This window comes from Phascolarctos cinereus, unplaced genomic scaffold (genome assembly GCF_003287225.1).
Source record: "Phascolarctos cinereus isolate Bilbo 61053 unplaced genomic scaffold, phaCin_HiC Scaffold_5;HRSCAF=322, whole genome shotgun sequence".
Lineage (NCBI taxonomy): Eukaryota > Metazoa > Chordata > Mammalia > Diprotodontia > Phascolarctidae > Phascolarctos > Phascolarctos cinereus.
The window spans coordinates 94,646,775-94,663,744 of record NW_027555958.1 but is presented as its reverse complement, the minus strand read 5'-3'; the positions used below and the strand labels follow the sequence as shown (position 1 = coordinate 94,663,744).

Here is a 16,970-nt window from a genome sequence, read left to right as displayed (position 1 = left end):
GTTACCCTTAACATAGCGTAGCCCTCCATTGTCTATTACCTCCTTATGGCCTCCGTCCACTTCCCACCCTTGATCCTATGTAGACCTCATTCTACTTCCCAGTCACTCCCATCAAGATCCTCCCTAGACCCCTCCTTTAGTCACCTCAGCTTACTGGCCATTCCCATCAACATACCCCTTCTCCAGACCCTGCCTCCAGTCACCTCAAACTACTTGGCCACTCTTAGATCCCTCCCACAATCTTTCTGTATATAAGGTCCATCTGGCTGACATTAAGGGGCTCAGATTCTTTAAGAGCTTAGCCAAGGGTTCAAATTCTTAAAATCTGGCCCACTTTTGGTATCAATGCAAATGTTTAGATTCCTTAATAGTCTGGCCAACATGGTTGATCTCTAATAAACCTTGTCTTTGACTGCAAGAAGGCCTGGGTCAAATTCATTTGGGCAGGACCTGTATATTGTGATTTTGAGGCCCCAGCATCCTTAAACCTCAACAATATGGTAGAAATTTGGATTTGGAGTCAAGAAGATCTGAGTTCAAAAACTGTCGCAGACAGTTGTGAATCTGGACAATTTATACAACCTCTTTTAGCCTCAGTTTTCTCATGTGTAAAATGGAGTTAATAGCACCTACCTCATGGGGTTGTTGTAAGGATTAAATGAGATTACATATGTAAAGCACTTTGCAAACCTTATGGGGCTATATAAATGTTAGCTATCACAATCAAAAGGAGGTTGAGTTGCTTTGGCAGCTTGTGGATATAGGCCAAGGAGAACTGCAGCTCCTTTAAAGAGTCCATCCTCTGGGGCTGTCCTGATCCTGGAGGATGAATGCAGATGGAAGCATATTATTTGCTCTTTCTCTCTCTGTTATTTATTTGTTTTGTTTCTTCTTTCTCGTGGTTTCTCCCATTCTTTCTAATTCTTCTTTATGACCTGACTAATGTTAAAATAGGTTCAATGTCAATGTATATGTAGAGCCTATATCAAATTGCATGCCATCTTGGGGAGGGGGTGTTGAGGTTTAGAAGTTTAGGGGTGCTGGTGTTAGAAAAATCTGAAACAAAAATCTACTACTGTGAGTGAATGAAGAAAAGTCTTTATTATGCTTCTCAAGAGAGAAGCGGGCACAACACACTTTAGTAGCATGTGGGCACTGGTTCAGTGGCAGAATCAACTTTTAAACCGTTAGTAAGATCCATACTCCATACATCAGGGCTACTATTGGTCTGGTTCATCTGAGCTACGCCCTTCCTGAACAGCCCATCGAGTGTTTGTCCATGTTCTGTTAAGTCTGTGCACTTCATGGGTCCCATGTTAAAAAATGGCGGCTATCTCCACCCTTGGGGTGTGTCAGTTAATATTTAATAAGCTTATTAAGCAAGCACAGTGGGGAAAAGCCTTTGCCCTGTCGAAGCCCATCCTTGAACCTGACGAGTTGCAACTGTTTAGACTCCAGGGCTCTTTCTTAAGGAACTAGTTGTTTGCTATACTTTCTGATTGGTTGAGGGACTAGCCACAAGATCTTGGAATTTCTTACCCTGCTGTGGAAGCCTAACCCCCTAAAATCTTTCTTACACTGGGACCCCAAAATCATGACCCACGGGTTCTACCCGAATGAATTTGACTCAAGCCTTCTTTCAGCCAAAGACAAGGTTTATTAAAGATCAGCCATACTGGCCAGACTTTTAAGGAATCTGAACATTTGTGAGCTATTGGCTAGATTGTAAGAATCTCAGCCCTTGGCTAAACTCTTAAAGAATCTGAGCACCTTAATGGAGACAAGATGGACCTTATACACAGAAAGACTGTGGGAGGGATCTAGTAAAGATCTTGATGGGAGTGGCCAGTAGGCTGGGGTGAATAGAATGCCAGGGAGAATGGGGTCTAAATAGGATTAAGGGTGAGAAGTGGCTTGGGGCCCTCTGGAGGTAAGACAATGGAGGGCTAGACTAAGTTAGGGGTTACAGAATTCGGAGATTGGGCATAGGCCATAGTGAAAGGCCAACTGATAGGATTGTAGCCTCAGTCGAGCTCCAGAGACTTCCTTGATCAAGTAGGAGAATTCAAGGAGAATGCCATAGACAAAGAGGACCCAAATTCTTTTTGAGGTAAGGGGCAACGGTCTCGGCTTGAGCCTGTACCCCATCAGAGGGAGGTGAGAGATGGGGAGAAAATACGGAACTCAAAATCTTATGGAAGTGAATGTTGAAAACTGAAAATAAATAACTAAATTTTAAAAATATATTTAAAAAAACCCTGCCAACTGGTTTCTCTGCTATAAGTCTCTCCTCCTCTCCAATCCATCCCTACTAGCTGTCAAAGTGTTGTTCTTAAAGCACAAGTCTGACCATGTTACCACCCTGCTGAACAAATGTCAGAAGCCCTTTACTTCCTCTAGAATCAAATACAAATTCATCTGTTTGGAATTTAAGGCCCTTCACAACCTGGATCCAATCTACTTTTCTAGCCTTTCATATATTACTCCAGACACGGCTTCCTTGCTCTTCCTCATACATGACAACCCATTTCCTGTTTCTGTGGCTTTACATAGACTGTCCCTCACTCCTGGAATGTCCTTCCTCCTCAGCTGTTACTAGTTTCCTTCACAAAATTCATCTCACAGGCTGCCATCTCATAAAAGACCTCTCCTGATCTGAGGACCCTGATATTAGTGGTTCCCTGCCCAAATCATCTTGTACTGTGTTTATTTGGCATAGACACATATACATACACATATATGTATATATATATATATTATATATGTTATCCTTCTCAATAGAATTTAAGCTCCTTGGGTGTGGCAAAGACTGTGTCACTTTTGTCCTTGCAACCCTATCAATCCAGCACAGTGCCTGGCACACTGTTGTTTAGTAATTTTCAGCTGTGTTTCTGCCTCTGTTACTCCATTTGGGGTTTTCTTGGCTAGGATACTGGAGTGGTTTGCCATTTCATCTCCAGTTAATTTTTTTTTTTGGTCAAGGCAATGGGGTGAAGTGACTTGCCCAGGGTCACATAACTACTAAGTGTCAAGTGTCTGGGACCAAATTTGAACTCAGGTCTTCTTGAATCCAGGGCTGATGCTCTATCCACTGCACCATCTATTCTCCAGTTAATCTTTATTTATTTATTTATTTATTTTTAGGCAATTGGAGCAAAGTGACTTGCCCAGGGTCACACAGATAGTAAATGTCAAGTGTTTGGTCTGAGACCGGATTTGAACTCAGGTCCACCTGACTTCAGGGCCCATTTTCTATCCAGTGTGCCACCTAGCTGCCCCTCCACTTAATTTTTACAGACAAGGAAATAGAGACAAACAGGATTAAGTGACTTGTGCAGGGTCACACAGCTACTAAGTGTCTGAAGCCAGATTTAAATTCAGGAAGATGAGACTTCTGGACTCCAGGCCCAGCATTTTATCCATCTAGCTGTCCCACAGTACTTGTTTATAAACACTTATTGAATAATTTATGGATTGACATACCTAGACCTGAAAAGTGAAGTTTGTGAATTTAAATAGCCTTTAGCAAAACAATAGAAAAGGAGCCCAGATCAAAGGAATAGAAATCCATGTAGTACAAAGAACTTGTGGGTGGGGGAGGGGTAGGGGAGTGGCAAGGGGAAGGGATAATTTTTAAAAGTAACTTTGATTAATGAAATTATAGGTGTGACTACAGTCAGGTCCTGAAATAAAGGCATGAATTGAGGAATAAATCGTCTTTAAATGAAATAACAGGGTAGCAAACCTGTCTCTCTGGGGGATATCCAGTGGATTTCCTAACTCCAGGCTCATGCAAAAGCTTCTTATACCTTTAGGAGGAGGGGCAAGGAGTCAGTAAGAGGTAGCAAGTCCTGATTATGAGACCCCAGTGACCCTTGGCAATCTGGTCAAGGAAAGCCACTTCATTCTGGCTGTTTTGCCCTTCATGCCATGAATCCCAATGGAAGGGAGCAAGGACACCGAATCCAACTTGGGCTGGGCTCCTCCACAAGGCAAAATCCCTGAGTAGGGGAACCTAGGGTGTGGTTCAGCTCAACCTAATCAAGAGTAAATATCTCAAGAGTAGGAATGTAGGGACATTACTGAAATTCTGACATTACCAGGGTTAAGAGAGTGGCAGTCCATATGACATTTGGTGTTAATTTCTGTAATCATATTAACAATTAAATTAACATTTTCTGTCATTATAAAGATGCAAAATCAATGGATCTAACACAAGTTCTTTGCAGTGAATAAATGGAAAATAATGCTCTAATAAAAACTCAAATTTAGGGCTTTCGGAGTACTTTGCTCACAATAATTTGTGAGGTCACAGGCTGTAGAGCTGAGAGGCCATCTAGTACAGCACTCTCATTTTACAGACTAGGAAACTTAGGCTAAGATCACATAAGTCCTAGCTGTCAGCCAAGATTTGAAGTTAGATCCTCTGACTCCAAGTCTACTGTACCACACTGCCTAATGCAAGTATTATTATCCCTATATGGTTTTTATAATTTGTTGCCTTATAAAGTTACCTGGGAACTCAAAATTTAAAAAAAAAAAGGATGTTCAAACTTGTTTTTACCTGCAATTGGGAAAAATAAAAATATTATTTTAAAAATGAATGCTATAAATAATTTTTTAAAAAAATTAAAATTATCCACCCCCACAGCACTGAGAAGGAAATTGAGGTTCAGGACTTGCCCAAGGTTCTGTCACTTTAATGTGGTGGAGACTGGATTTGAATTCCCTTTAAATTTGAATCACAAAGACTATTTTGTCTAGAATTTCTACCCCTTAACCACTGATGCTTGGGCATTGTCATCATCCTGATTTTCACCAATATATTGGTAACATATAGTGTCTTTTAATTTTCAAAAATATTTGTGTGTATAGATCTTCTAACTCCCAAATAATTTAAAAAAAAAATATAGGCAGCCCCTACTTTACCGAAGTCAATTCACGTACGTTCCGGGTAGGTGGCCTATTGAGCAAAACTTCTCTTCCCTGTGTGTGGATTAGTGGATCTTTCCTCCTTTCCTTCACCAAAGACTCCTCTCCACCCCCACCCCAATCTAGGTTCATACTTCACTAAAAACCTGCAGCTAGGTCCCCCTTCCCCCAGAACGCTACTGCTCATCCCTCCCTTCTTTCCCTCTAGGCCATATTTTGCTGAATTTCTTATTTATTTTAAACACGTAAAAAAATAGTTCCAAATGCTCTCCCTTCCTCTGATCCCTCCTCCACCCTTTCAGAAGGCAAACAATTATGATACTCATTATAAATGTGAAGCAATTTTGCTGAATTTCTTGCTCCAGGTTACTGTTTCCAGTGTTAGGCTGCTTAGTAGGGCACCTGCTGGAGTAGGTGGAGATTTGTTCCAGGTTTCCCAAATGGGATTATGTTTTCTGAAAGCAACATTGTTAGTCTTGATATTAGGGTTAATAGTGTACAGTATTCTACATCCAGGACATCAAAGGGTTAAATAAGCTTTTGTGGAGTGGCTAAGGAACCCAACAAATATAACATTGTTTCTATGGGAACATACATTGAGTTCCAAATAACTAATATTTGCATTTTTAGGAAACCTTTTGAGAAGTTGGGGAATGTCGATATTTTTCATGCTACATTTCTTAGGAACATCCACATCATTCAGTTTTAAGAAGTCATTAACTGCTTAATCATCCCTATGGTTCTCTGCTTTGCTTTGGGAAAAAAAAACCGCTCTTTTTGAATCTAATTCTATTTTTGTGTCTCTTCCCAATCAAAGAATTTAACCAGATTAGAAAAGGACGTTTGTACATTTCATCTTCATTCTTAAAACCCTAGCCTGTTGCGTTCCCCCTTCCCCCTAATAATCCAGGTGCTATTTGCCTATTTTTTTCTTGTCACAACTATCTCTCCTCAACTTTCCGCCTCATTTTTTCACCATCGGAAATCAATCTCAAGCACTTCGCTCTACCCACGAGGGGCAAGTCACACTTCAAACTCTTCCGAGGAGAATGCAATGTAGCAATTGCTCGTCTCATTCTCTTTGCGAGGAATGCTGGGGTTTGTAGTTTTTATGTTCCCCAAGTTGTAATTTTTTGGGGCCAGACGCAAAAGAATGAACTACTAATCCCAGAGGGTCGAGAAAGGAAAGTGCAAAATAAGAAGTGGGAGGGACAGAAGTCTCTTCCCTCTCTTCTCCACCCCCATCCTTTTATCTAAGTACGCACAGCTTTGTGAATTGTGGCAAGGTCTCCTAGATCTCCCAGGCTCGCTTATTCGTCCAGCCGAGTGACGGCAGCAAAGCGAGGGAAGAAGGAAAGGAGGAGGCGGAGAGAGAAAGCGAGACTAGCTCCTCCCGCTTCTTTTAATGTCAACTGGGGGAATGGGTTGATTTGACACATTTCCCAGTTGCTGGGAGATTACCCTGTGGTTATTAGGCTGGGAAGTGGAAGGATGGATGGGCGTGAGAGGAGGGAAAGGGGAGGCAGTTCCCATTCCGGCTGGTGTAGGAACTCCACAAAGAAAGAAAGGAAGACAGACAGCAACAGACAGGAATAAAAGGAACAAAGACTGAGGTCTAGTACTGGGGCATGAGGGGTACAAAAAGAGGGAAAGCATGGCACAGATAGAGCTAATGATAATACAGAATCTGTTATTTTGGGAGGGAAAAATAGAAGCCACTCCATTCTCCCTCTCCCTTCCCCCCTTCTTTCGCTCCCCGTGCTGGGAGAAAAGAGACTGGAGTCTTTAGTGGCCTCAGAGAGGAGTGGGAGAGGCTGGTCTAGCAGAGACCTCTCCCTATAGAACTGATTTCCTTGGTGAAAGAAAGAGGAAGCGAGCTTCCCCTGCTTTTCCTTCTGCGATTCCGAGCATTGGCTGTTTCTTTAATTACCCCAATTCCCGGTCACCCTCAGTGTGTGGACTCCTCCCCCGTCTCAGATAAGGAACGTGAGGGTTATGTGTCCGTAAATCTCTTGGTAACTGGGGTGGAGGCTCCAGGAAACAGCCTGGAGTATGAGGGGTGAGGGGACTGGATACTTCTCTTTGGTTTCCCCCTCACTCCGCTAGAAGTCAAAAGAACGAGCTGGTCTCTCGGTCAGCTTTTTTGCTTTTTAATATTTTTGGTCCGGTGGCAGCTGCTGCCTGGAAAAAGAGGTTCCCTAGGAGGAAGGCGGACAGAAGTCGTGTGTGTGTGTGTGTGTGTGTGTGTGTGTGTGTAGTGCAAGCTGCTCTGGAGGCGGCCTCCTAGAGCCGCTTGCTGGGGGTGTGACCTTTGCTTCTCCCGGGGGCTACGCGAGCTGAGGACCCCCGCAGCTGCGCTTCAGTACCACGCTCAGCCCTGGAGCAAGGAGGTGCCGAATGTGATAGACCCTAAAAGACAGGGAGTCCTGAAGTGATGGGTGGCAGCATGGGCATGCTGAGACCGAGGGAGCGGAGCACCAGCCTAGGGCAGGAGGGTTGCCCCATCTGAGGGGCTTAACCCCAGAGAAGGAGGAGAAAGAGGAGGAGCCCCGGGGTGTAGAAGCAAACCAACCACTCCCGCGCCACAAACGCTTACACCCTTCGCCCACACCGGGGCCGCGAGGAGGTGGAAAATCTCTGAAGCGCCGGCCCGGGATCCTTGCAGCCGGCGCTGGGGAGAGCATTTGCAAACAAGTGTCTGTCGCTGTCTACCCAAGGCCCACCCCCGCTGGCGTTTCTTCCTCACTCGGGCAAGCGGAAGATACTCAGCTACTCGCCACACAATCGGTGAGCAGCCGCTGCCGAGATCTTGTCCTCCTGCTCGTCCTAGTCCCACAGTCCCAGCTCTGCCGCGGCGGCGCTGGGTGTGGAGAAGTCCGCTTTACAAACAGCTGGGTAGATTGGGGGCTCTTAGCTGGACTAGTGCCTGGGCTTTCAGAAGGATCTATTCCGACAAAAGCAACGTGGTTTTGTTTTGGATTTTGTTCTTGTTTCCCTCCCCCACCCCCTGGAAGCTTGGGGGTGGCTCGGACTACCATCTCTTTTCCATCTCTTTCTCTCGGGGGAAGAGCTGCTGCCTGGAGAATGGATTATAATAAACCTGGCGAAGGGGAGAGGAGCAGCTAGTGAAGCTCTCTGCGCGCCCACAGCCGCTGCCCCTACAGTCGAGTTCAGATCCCGCCACCCTAGACATCCCCCAGCAGGGGTCATCTGGAAGAGGGATTAAAAATCAACTACCGGTGGCAGTGAGAGGGGCACGGAGAAGGAAAGCGAGTGCACTGTGGTGTGGTGTGGACTGTGTGTGTGTATGTGAGCGTGTATGTTTTGTGTGTGGTAGAGGGTGTCATTTTTTCCTTCATTGGACTTAATTTCATGACCCCTCCAACACGTGATAGAATTGAGGAATAATAGTGGGTGGTGGGGAGCTCCTTCTCTGAGGAATCTTTCTACTATGACAGCCTTGGTCTCCAAAGGGTTAACTTGGGCTGCTTGGCAAAGTTATCACTGGAACGGTAACCTATTTGGGGAGTTTTAATTTGAGCTTGTGCTGGTGGCCAAGGGGCTTTAGAGAGTGGGGTTGTTTTAGTTAAGTGGTTTGTGCTTTTTTGGGGGGCGGGGTGGGGAATTTGAGCCCCCCAATTGTCTACCCTCTTTGATGACTCCTGGAGGCGGTGGGCCCATGAAAGACTGCGAGTACAGTCAGATCAGCACTCACAGCTCCTCTCCCATGGAGTCACCCCATAAGAAAAAGAAAATCGCGGCCCGGAGGAAATGGGAGGTTTTCCCAGGAAGAAACAAATTCTTTTGTAATGGGAGGATCATGATGGCTCGGCAGACGGGCGTCTTCTACCTGACCCTTGTCCTCATCTTGGTCACTAGCGGACTCTTCTTCGCATTCGAGTAAGTGGACCATGGAAATCTATCTTCCCTCTTCTGGCGCATGCTTCTCACTCCTCTTTTATTTACTTTCGTTTTCTAGAAGCTGTATATGTTATATAACCAATCTCAGTGGGAATTATTTATGTTTGTTTTTGAATCGACAGAATGAATGCTCTACTGTGGCAGGTTTCTGAGAACAGAGAGAGAGAGTGCAAAGGGGCCACACTTTAGTTAACTCCCTGTGGCTTTACTGTTCTCAGGATGAACAAGGATGGAGAGCCACTGGTAACTGACCCTTTATTTCCAGGAATTGGCCGACTATAAAAGTATTTAAAATTCACTGATAGGTAAAGACATTTGGGGCATTTTATGGCCCTCACTGAGCATCAAACCTGTGCTTTCCAAGACATAATGGGAGATTTTGCTATTTCAGGTACATAACTGAAACCAACTCAGTATGCATGTATTTGATTTTGGTTTTAATATTTGTTAAATTTGGCTACCAGTTTATTTGCTCCTGTTTGTGCCTTAAAAATATTTCTAGACAATTGCCTCTTTACTTATCAATAGGTTTCAGAAACAAATCACCTTCAGGAACAGGTGATTATAGAGACTTCAGGCCTATTAACAAGGATGAAACTGAAGGGGAAACTTCTTATTCTAGAAACAGTCTGGTTGGACTTTGTGATTTGGTCTGGGAACAGAATGCATGTGGTTTGCTTGCTATTTTCAGGAAAACCAGATTGGGCCAATTGCAACTCTGCCCTTGGTGCCAGCTTACAGAAGGTCTTCTAATTTATTAATAGGTATTAGGTAAAACAGTTTAACTATGCTCTAGAACTGTATGATTATCATGGAGTTCAGTAATATGAGGATAGATTCTTAAATTGAGCCCCAGATGATCGGAGGGCTTATGGCCAGTTTGTGGTTACAGTGTATCTATCCATATGCATGTGTGTAAACAGAGATATAGATAGATTTTCTTTTAGCCTCAGCAGCTGAGCTGTTGCAGGCATGATGGTACTGTTTCAGTAAGCACAGATTCTCAGTTGGATCAGATTAATTAAATCAACAATGTTTACTTTGGGCCCTGATAAGTAGAATGGCTTTGTACCCTGTGTTTGCTTTACTAAATGTGAGTGCATTGAGTGCAAGTGAATGAACTCTTGACAGAGTAGTAACCTTCATATAGAGACATCTAAATTACTGAGGTGAAATAATTTGTGTTTGAGAATTCTAAGCTGAAAAAAAATTTTTTAAAAGTGATACAGTTAGGATAGATTACCATTACCATCCCTTCAACTTTTTTCCTATCTGCTCTGCTCTCTCCTATCCCCATCTTCAAAACAACAAAAAGTTCTAATTTAAGTGAGTTTTCCAAGTGTTTCCTTGGAGTTTAATGATTAGAACAACGGTATCTTTTTGTAGTAGGAATGCTGATTGAGGACTGGTGGCATGTCTAGAAGAGGCCATGTAACTAACTCATTAGAATCAAAGACCAGGGAGCTGTTCTGCTGTGATTCTGCTACTACCTTGCTGTGTAAACTTAGGATAGTTACTTGTTCTTTAAAAAAAAAAACCTGTGAAAAAGGGAGCCATACACAGGAAATTTTATGAAAACTACTAAGTGCTTTGAATTTAAGTTCTAAGGACAACAGCACATGAAAAGTAGAGACCCTCCATAATTCCATGGAAAAGTCATCTATTTGATAGATGGTCTATTAGACAGAATTCATTGTACTAATAACTTCTGTGTGAAATTTGTCTGAAAGATCACCTGTATTTAAGATCACATGTCAAAAGATCTGTTTTCTGTAGGTTCATAAGAAAATGGACATGAGATAATCTTTGTTTTGGTTCATCTACATTTCTGGCCATTCCAAGCATATAGATTTGTTAATATGGTCACAAAGACCATAATGCTGAGCTTTGTTTATGAACACATTTGATGTAAAATAATAAATATTTCATGTCATATATACTAAAAACTCCACTACATGGTTAGGGAGTCCTAAGTTATTACTTACCAGCTTTTATTTTGCCTTCTTAAGCACAACATCTAATGACACGGCTGTAAATTTGTTTTCATTTCTTGATATATTTCCTCATACTGCAGGGTATGTTTTTTTCTAAGTAAAGAGTTCCCCGTAGTCCTCACTAGCAGGTTGTTAGGCTCTTGCTCTGCGTCAGCATTGTGTTAACTGGTGGGTGTAGAAATAAAAGCGTGTGCTGGGATTTTATTAGTTACTATTTGCAGTAACATTTTAATACCAGCTACATGTCTATCTGTGTATGTTCTTCCTGAGTTTGGTTAGGTAGCTTTGAAATTCAAGGAACCAGGTCACTCATCCTTGAAATAATGGTGCAGTTGAGAAGTGTTACTTTTGGAAAATACGGAAGTTATTGGTTTCAGAGGGTCCATGGAAACTTGATTTTTTTTTCATTAAGAACATATGCTTACATATTCACATATGTCCTCCACTAATTGCTAATGGCATAATGAAATCAAATAACTTTAGCCAAATCAATTTCATGGGACCTGGAAGAAAAAATGAATGATGCTGTGGAAGTGAAATATAGCAGTTATCTACAAGAATGTCCATGCTACAGATCAATAGATGCTGAGGGTACCTACATTTTATGCCTAGATATCTTTTTTTTTTTCTGAGAGGCAGTTGGGGTTAAGTGACTTGCTGAGGCTCACACAGCCACTGTCAAGTGTTGGTCTGAGATTAAATTAGAACTCAGGTCCTCTTGACTCCAGGACTGCTGCTTTATCCACTGCGCCAGGAAGCTGCCCCCTAGATATCTTTAACATTAATAGAATTCCACTGTGCAACATTAGACTCTGCCTGGAATGGAGATACCAAATTGTTAAAAAGAATGAGAAAACCAAAATTTGTAGCCACTCCACAAATTATTCTGCATCAAACTTCTTTGATCACTTCCTGTTGCAACTTGACCTGAACTCTAAATCTTAAAATTGTCCAGTCAGGTTTGATAGAGATAGATTCATTATTACCCAGCTAATAGTTCTGACAGTGAAAGGATTTCAGAAAGGACTTCTTGAAAACTGATATCTCTTTTCACTAAGATTACTTAGTATCATATGTGAGAGTAGTCAGAATAGTAGGTACAAATGAAGAAATCACAGGAAGCAGGAATGCAAAAGCATTTATTAAGCAGTTGCTAGGAACTGGGCTAACTTCTGAGGGTTAAAATCTATAGCCCCAGCTCTCAAGGAGTTTAGACTTAGAATTGGGAGGGACCTGAAAGATAATCTACTCTTCCTCTTCCTAATTTTACTGGAGGAAATTGGAGGTCAGCAATGGTGACTTAGCTATTAAAGTCACCTAGCTATTAAGGGAAAAGATCCAGAATTCAAAACTAAAGCTTTCTGGCCAGTGAAATACACAGTCTAAAGCTACATGTTCTGTTCCTAGAGGAAGGGCTTTTGTACAGGTGTGAAGAGCGTAGCTATATGAACTCATTCATGTTACCAGTGGTACTGGGAAGCAGTGACTGTGGCTCCACTCTTATCACTGAAAGAATAGGATTATTTACAGATATGACAGAGACACTTTAATCATTTTCTAGGACAGCCCAGCTCAACACAGAAAAAGACCTGGATCTTTTACAAAGACAATAATAAGAATCTCACCTCCATTTTTTTGGATTTCATTATGTATTCCTGGAGCTTCTTTCAAGGACAGAAGGGCTGTTTTTATCCCCCTGCCTCCAAACAAAATGAAACTTATTGGAGTGCTGATGAAATGTGACAGGATTTCAGAGATATAATCATAACTATCTTTAAAAGGACATCTGAGCAAGTTGATTGTGTGGATTGTCAGAGCATCTCTCTGCAGCATAGTCAATCATACACTCTGAGAACTACAATTTGGAAAGATCAGTGGACATTATCTTTGTAGCATGGTGAATAAAGAAAATAAACTGGAAACAGTTTTGATTCAGTGTTAATGGCAGGTGTTAATACGGTAATATGTGTGCTTAGAATACATGTGCTTATGATTCCTCCCCCCCCCAATTACCAATGCCCCACCCTAACAATGATCTTGCATTTACATTGTATGTATTTTGCATATAAATGTATGTATAAGAGTGTATGTACCTGTTTCTTCAATAGATTATCAACTTCTTGGGGCCTGAAATTGTTTTATTTTTTTTTCTTTTTTTTTTAACCCTAACCACTACACTACACAGTGGCTGGAACAGAATAAGCACTTAATAAATGCTTGTTTATTGATTCACATTAATGAGAAAAATAGCAATAATGATGTATTTCAGAAGTAATTTAACTTGTGGTTCAGTGTCTTTATAAAAAATAGTAATAAGATATAGAAATCATACTCTTATGAAATCTCTTTGGCTTAGAAAATAAAAATGATTTGAATATTTTTCTAACTAATTCTTTTAAATGCCTACATTTGTGATTTAGTAGATAGTATCCACCCAACTATATAGATGGGAAAACTGAGGCAGGAATGGCGATTTCCCCAGAGTTATTCAACAAGCCAGTGCTGAAGCTAGGAAAGGACATATTTCTCATTTCTCCTGCAACTAAGTCCAGGGATCTCTCAATTGTACTTCTTTTTTTTAATTGAGTGCTTTGAAAATACAAAGTACCTTGTGGCATATGTACACACATATATGTTATATGATAACCAACAACAACTAGGATAGTTTCCCATCCTATTTTCTTGGCTTTGAACTCTTTACTTCCTTTTTTTTTTTTTTTTGGCTAGGCAGTGGGGTTAAGTGACTTGCCCAAGGTCACAGAACTAGTAAGTGTTATGTGTCTGAGGCTGGATTTGAACTCGGGTCCTCCTGAATCCAAGGCTGATACTCTGTGCCCTGCACCACCTAGCTGCCACTCTTTACTTCTTTTGAATAAAACTTTTCTGATATTATTGACCATCAAAATTTTATTGTTTTCTCTGTTAGCTGGCTAGGGTGGTGTTAGGTAATTATTTTTAGGCCGTGTCTGCATAAACGCCGAAACTCTTTATGCAGCGTAAGGGTGGATATAATTGTAGACAGTCATTTCTGTATAGCAGAATTATTATCTTCTGCCAAGAAAGTTTTGATTATAGGTTTTGTGGAAACTAGTCTATTCCACTGCAGTGGAAAATAATTGTCAAGAAAAGACACTTGTAATCATTACAGAAGTATAAGTAACCTGGTTACTTATAGCACTTTTAAAATAGGAACTTAAATGAAACATTATTTGGTTCAGATTTTGTTTAGAGGGTATTTTGATGGTTCTATTCATAAACTTTGGGAAACATGTAGTCTTGGTTCCAGTTCAAACTTTCTTTTCTATGATTTCATGCATTTTTTTTCCAGGTCAAATTCTTTTTGAATCAGATGGTCTTCCATTTTCCCCACTTCCTTCTTCATCCTTCCTTGCTTTCCTCCACCCTCTTCCTGTGAGGAAATACCTTTTATTTGTTCTGGGATTTTTGTCATCACTTTATAGAACTGACTTGGCAGGACATTTGTTTCTTACACACTAATTCAGTAGCTACCACCAAGTGGTGTCTTATATAGCCTCGTTGCCCAGAATAGCCAGCCTTCCCATTAGAGGCTGAGAAAGACAATTTAGCACCTGATTAGGGTAAATAATCTTTTCCTACAAAAATAAGCACTTCAGTTAAATTGTTACATTTTGTTGTCTTAATAGTTTCTGAGGACCGATTATAGACAACTAATAGCCTAGCACATAGTAGGGATAGGAGCTGGATCTGTGATTTCATTGGTATGTGGAGCTCCCAGATGATGAAATTTCCACTACCCATGCAAATCAACACTTTTCCTGTAATTTATAGTCTCAGGGTGTTGACTAGGGTGAGGAGAAGTAAACAGATTTGCCGAGGGTCACGCAACCATTGTGTGTCAGGTGTGAGACTTGAATCAGGTCTTTCTGGGTCTGAAGCCATCTTTCTATCCATTACTTCCCTGCTGCTTCTTACATGTAGTCTCTTCCTTAGTAAACCATTATTGATTGATACACAGTTTATAGCAAAATTTAAGGAAATACAAACACCTAAGTACATTGAGGTGCATTGCACACTCCCAAATATTCATTGGTTTTAGTGTATATCACCTTGTTTTTCCCTACTCTGCTATTAAAAATAAAATTTTAACTCTTACTCTCAGGGTATTTTGGACCACATCCAAAGTTCCTCAGGTGTCTTTTTTTTTCCCAGCTAGTAGAGTCTTAGAATTTGAAGGGTCATCTTTTCCAACTTCATATCCGATTAAGGAATCCTCTCTACAATAACTGACAGGTGGTTTGTTATCTATCCTTTGCTTAAACACAATCTCTTGCAATTACGGCCCTTTTTGTTCTGATGGCTAGCTTCCAGTGGTTTAGATTTTTCATCCTTGTTAACCACCCAAGATCTCAGTGTTTAGGTGGAAAAGCTGACTACAGCTATCACTTTTCAAGAAAAGAAACTAAAAGCAATATCATGGGTAAATATGTATTATATTTTCTAATGTCTTCACTGAGATCATATATATATATTTTGGGGGGGAAGGGGGGGCTAGGCTATGGGGTTAAGTGACTTGCCCAGGGTCACACAGGTAGTTAAGTGTTATGTGTCTGGGGCTGAATTTGAACTCAGGTCCTCCTGAATTCAGGGCTGGTGCTCTATCCACTGTGCCACCTAGCTGCTCTGAAATTACATTTTTCCAAGCAAGAAAATATTTTTCTTTTGCCAGACTGGTTCCTGCCTCCATTTCTCTGCTATATAAATTTGGTATAAAAGTTAATATGAAATTATCATACAATTTGGTGCTTTGATAGAGTATTGGGCCTAGAATCAAGGAGACCTGAGTTCCAATTTGGCCTCAGACTCTAGGTCTGTGACACTGAGCAGGTCACTTAACTTCTGTTTGCCTCAGTTTCCTCAATTGTAAACTGGGAATAATACTAGTACCTACTTTTCAGAGTTACCGTAGAATCAAATGAGACAATATTTGTAAAGGGTTTAGCACAGTGCCTGGCACAAAGTAGGTACTCTGTAAATGCTACTACTGCTATACATGCTGCTGCTGCTGCTGCTCCTCTGTAGCTTGCCTAGAAACTTTATAACCAGGCATCTGTTACAGATTTTGGTAAAACCATTTTAAATTCTTAAAACTTATTCCCTTTCTTTGCACTGTCTCCCCCTCCCAAGTCAAACATTTTAAAGTAGATATGAACAGAACAAAAATATAATAGTTTTCCCTCATTTTCTCCAACTAGGCTTTAAAAGCTGTTAAGTTCCTTTGAGAAGCGGTTGTCAAAGTATGTAAAAATGGTTTATGGATGGGAAGTATGTATGATAATAGAACATACAACAAGCTGTCTTGTGGTTAAATGCTATACTCTGGGTCTTGCTTTATCTTAAGACAAATCTAAATAGGCAAAATTATGCCAATTTAAGCACAAGTCACTTGGAAAGAGATTTAAGCCCATTACACTTTAGGTATTTAGGTACTTCTCAAAAAATGCAAATAAGGGCAGCTGGGTGGCACAGTGAATAGAGCACTGGCCCTGAAGTCAGGCGGACCTGTGTTCTGATCCGGCCTCAGACCAAACACTTGACATTTACTAGCTGTATGACCCTGGGTAAGTCATTTGATCCCAATTGCCTAAAAAAAAAGTGCAAATAAATTTTAAATTTTGATTAATGTGATCTGAAGTTGTTTTGGGGGGCGTTATTCCTATTTGCACATGAATTATCCTCTTTAGCTATAAAGTAAATGGAATGGAGATGGCCACAGGGAGCTACATGTATTATTGGGCCACCTACTTTCTAAATACAATGTCCTCTCATGTCTCATCCTTAACTTTATGAGATAATTTTGGATCATTTACTCCTTTCTAAAGCCTCTCCTCCTTTTGTTTACATGGTATCATGTGATTCTCCTTTTCCTTTGTTGTGTTCTTTTTCTTCTTGCATCAAATCATAAGACCAGAGTTTCAAGGCTCTTTAGAAATCATTGAGTTCAACCCCTTCATTTTATAGATGAGGAAATGGAGGCTAAGTAACTTACCCCAAGTTTACTTAGGTCCATATGTAACAGAGCGCTCTCTCTCTCTCTCTCTCTCTCTCTGTCTCTCTGTCTCTCTCTCTCTCTCTCTCTCTAGT

At 41.1% G+C, this 16,970-nt stretch overlaps 1 protein-coding gene across 5 annotated transcripts in view; it reads left to right on the top strand.

Annotated features, from left to right (window-relative positions):
- The first annotated feature begins 6,399 nt into the window (after nucleotides 1-6,399).
- ZDHHC14 (zDHHC palmitoyltransferase 14) overlaps nucleotides 6,400-16,970 on the top strand; it is a 313,260-nt gene continuing 302,689 nt past the window's right edge. For 2 of the 5 annotated variants that reach the window (XM_020986676.2, XM_020986677.2), the window contains exon 1: nucleotides 6,406-8,832. In XM_020986676.2, the coding sequence (XP_020842335.1) occupies nucleotides 8,588-8,832 (245 nt within the window). In that variant the 5' untranslated portion in view covers nucleotides 6,406-8,587. Of the gene's footprint in view, nucleotides 8,833-16,970 lie in introns of all 5 variants that reach the window. The other 3 variants (XM_020986680.2, XM_020986675.2, XM_020986679.2) reach the window with 3 other exon arrangements.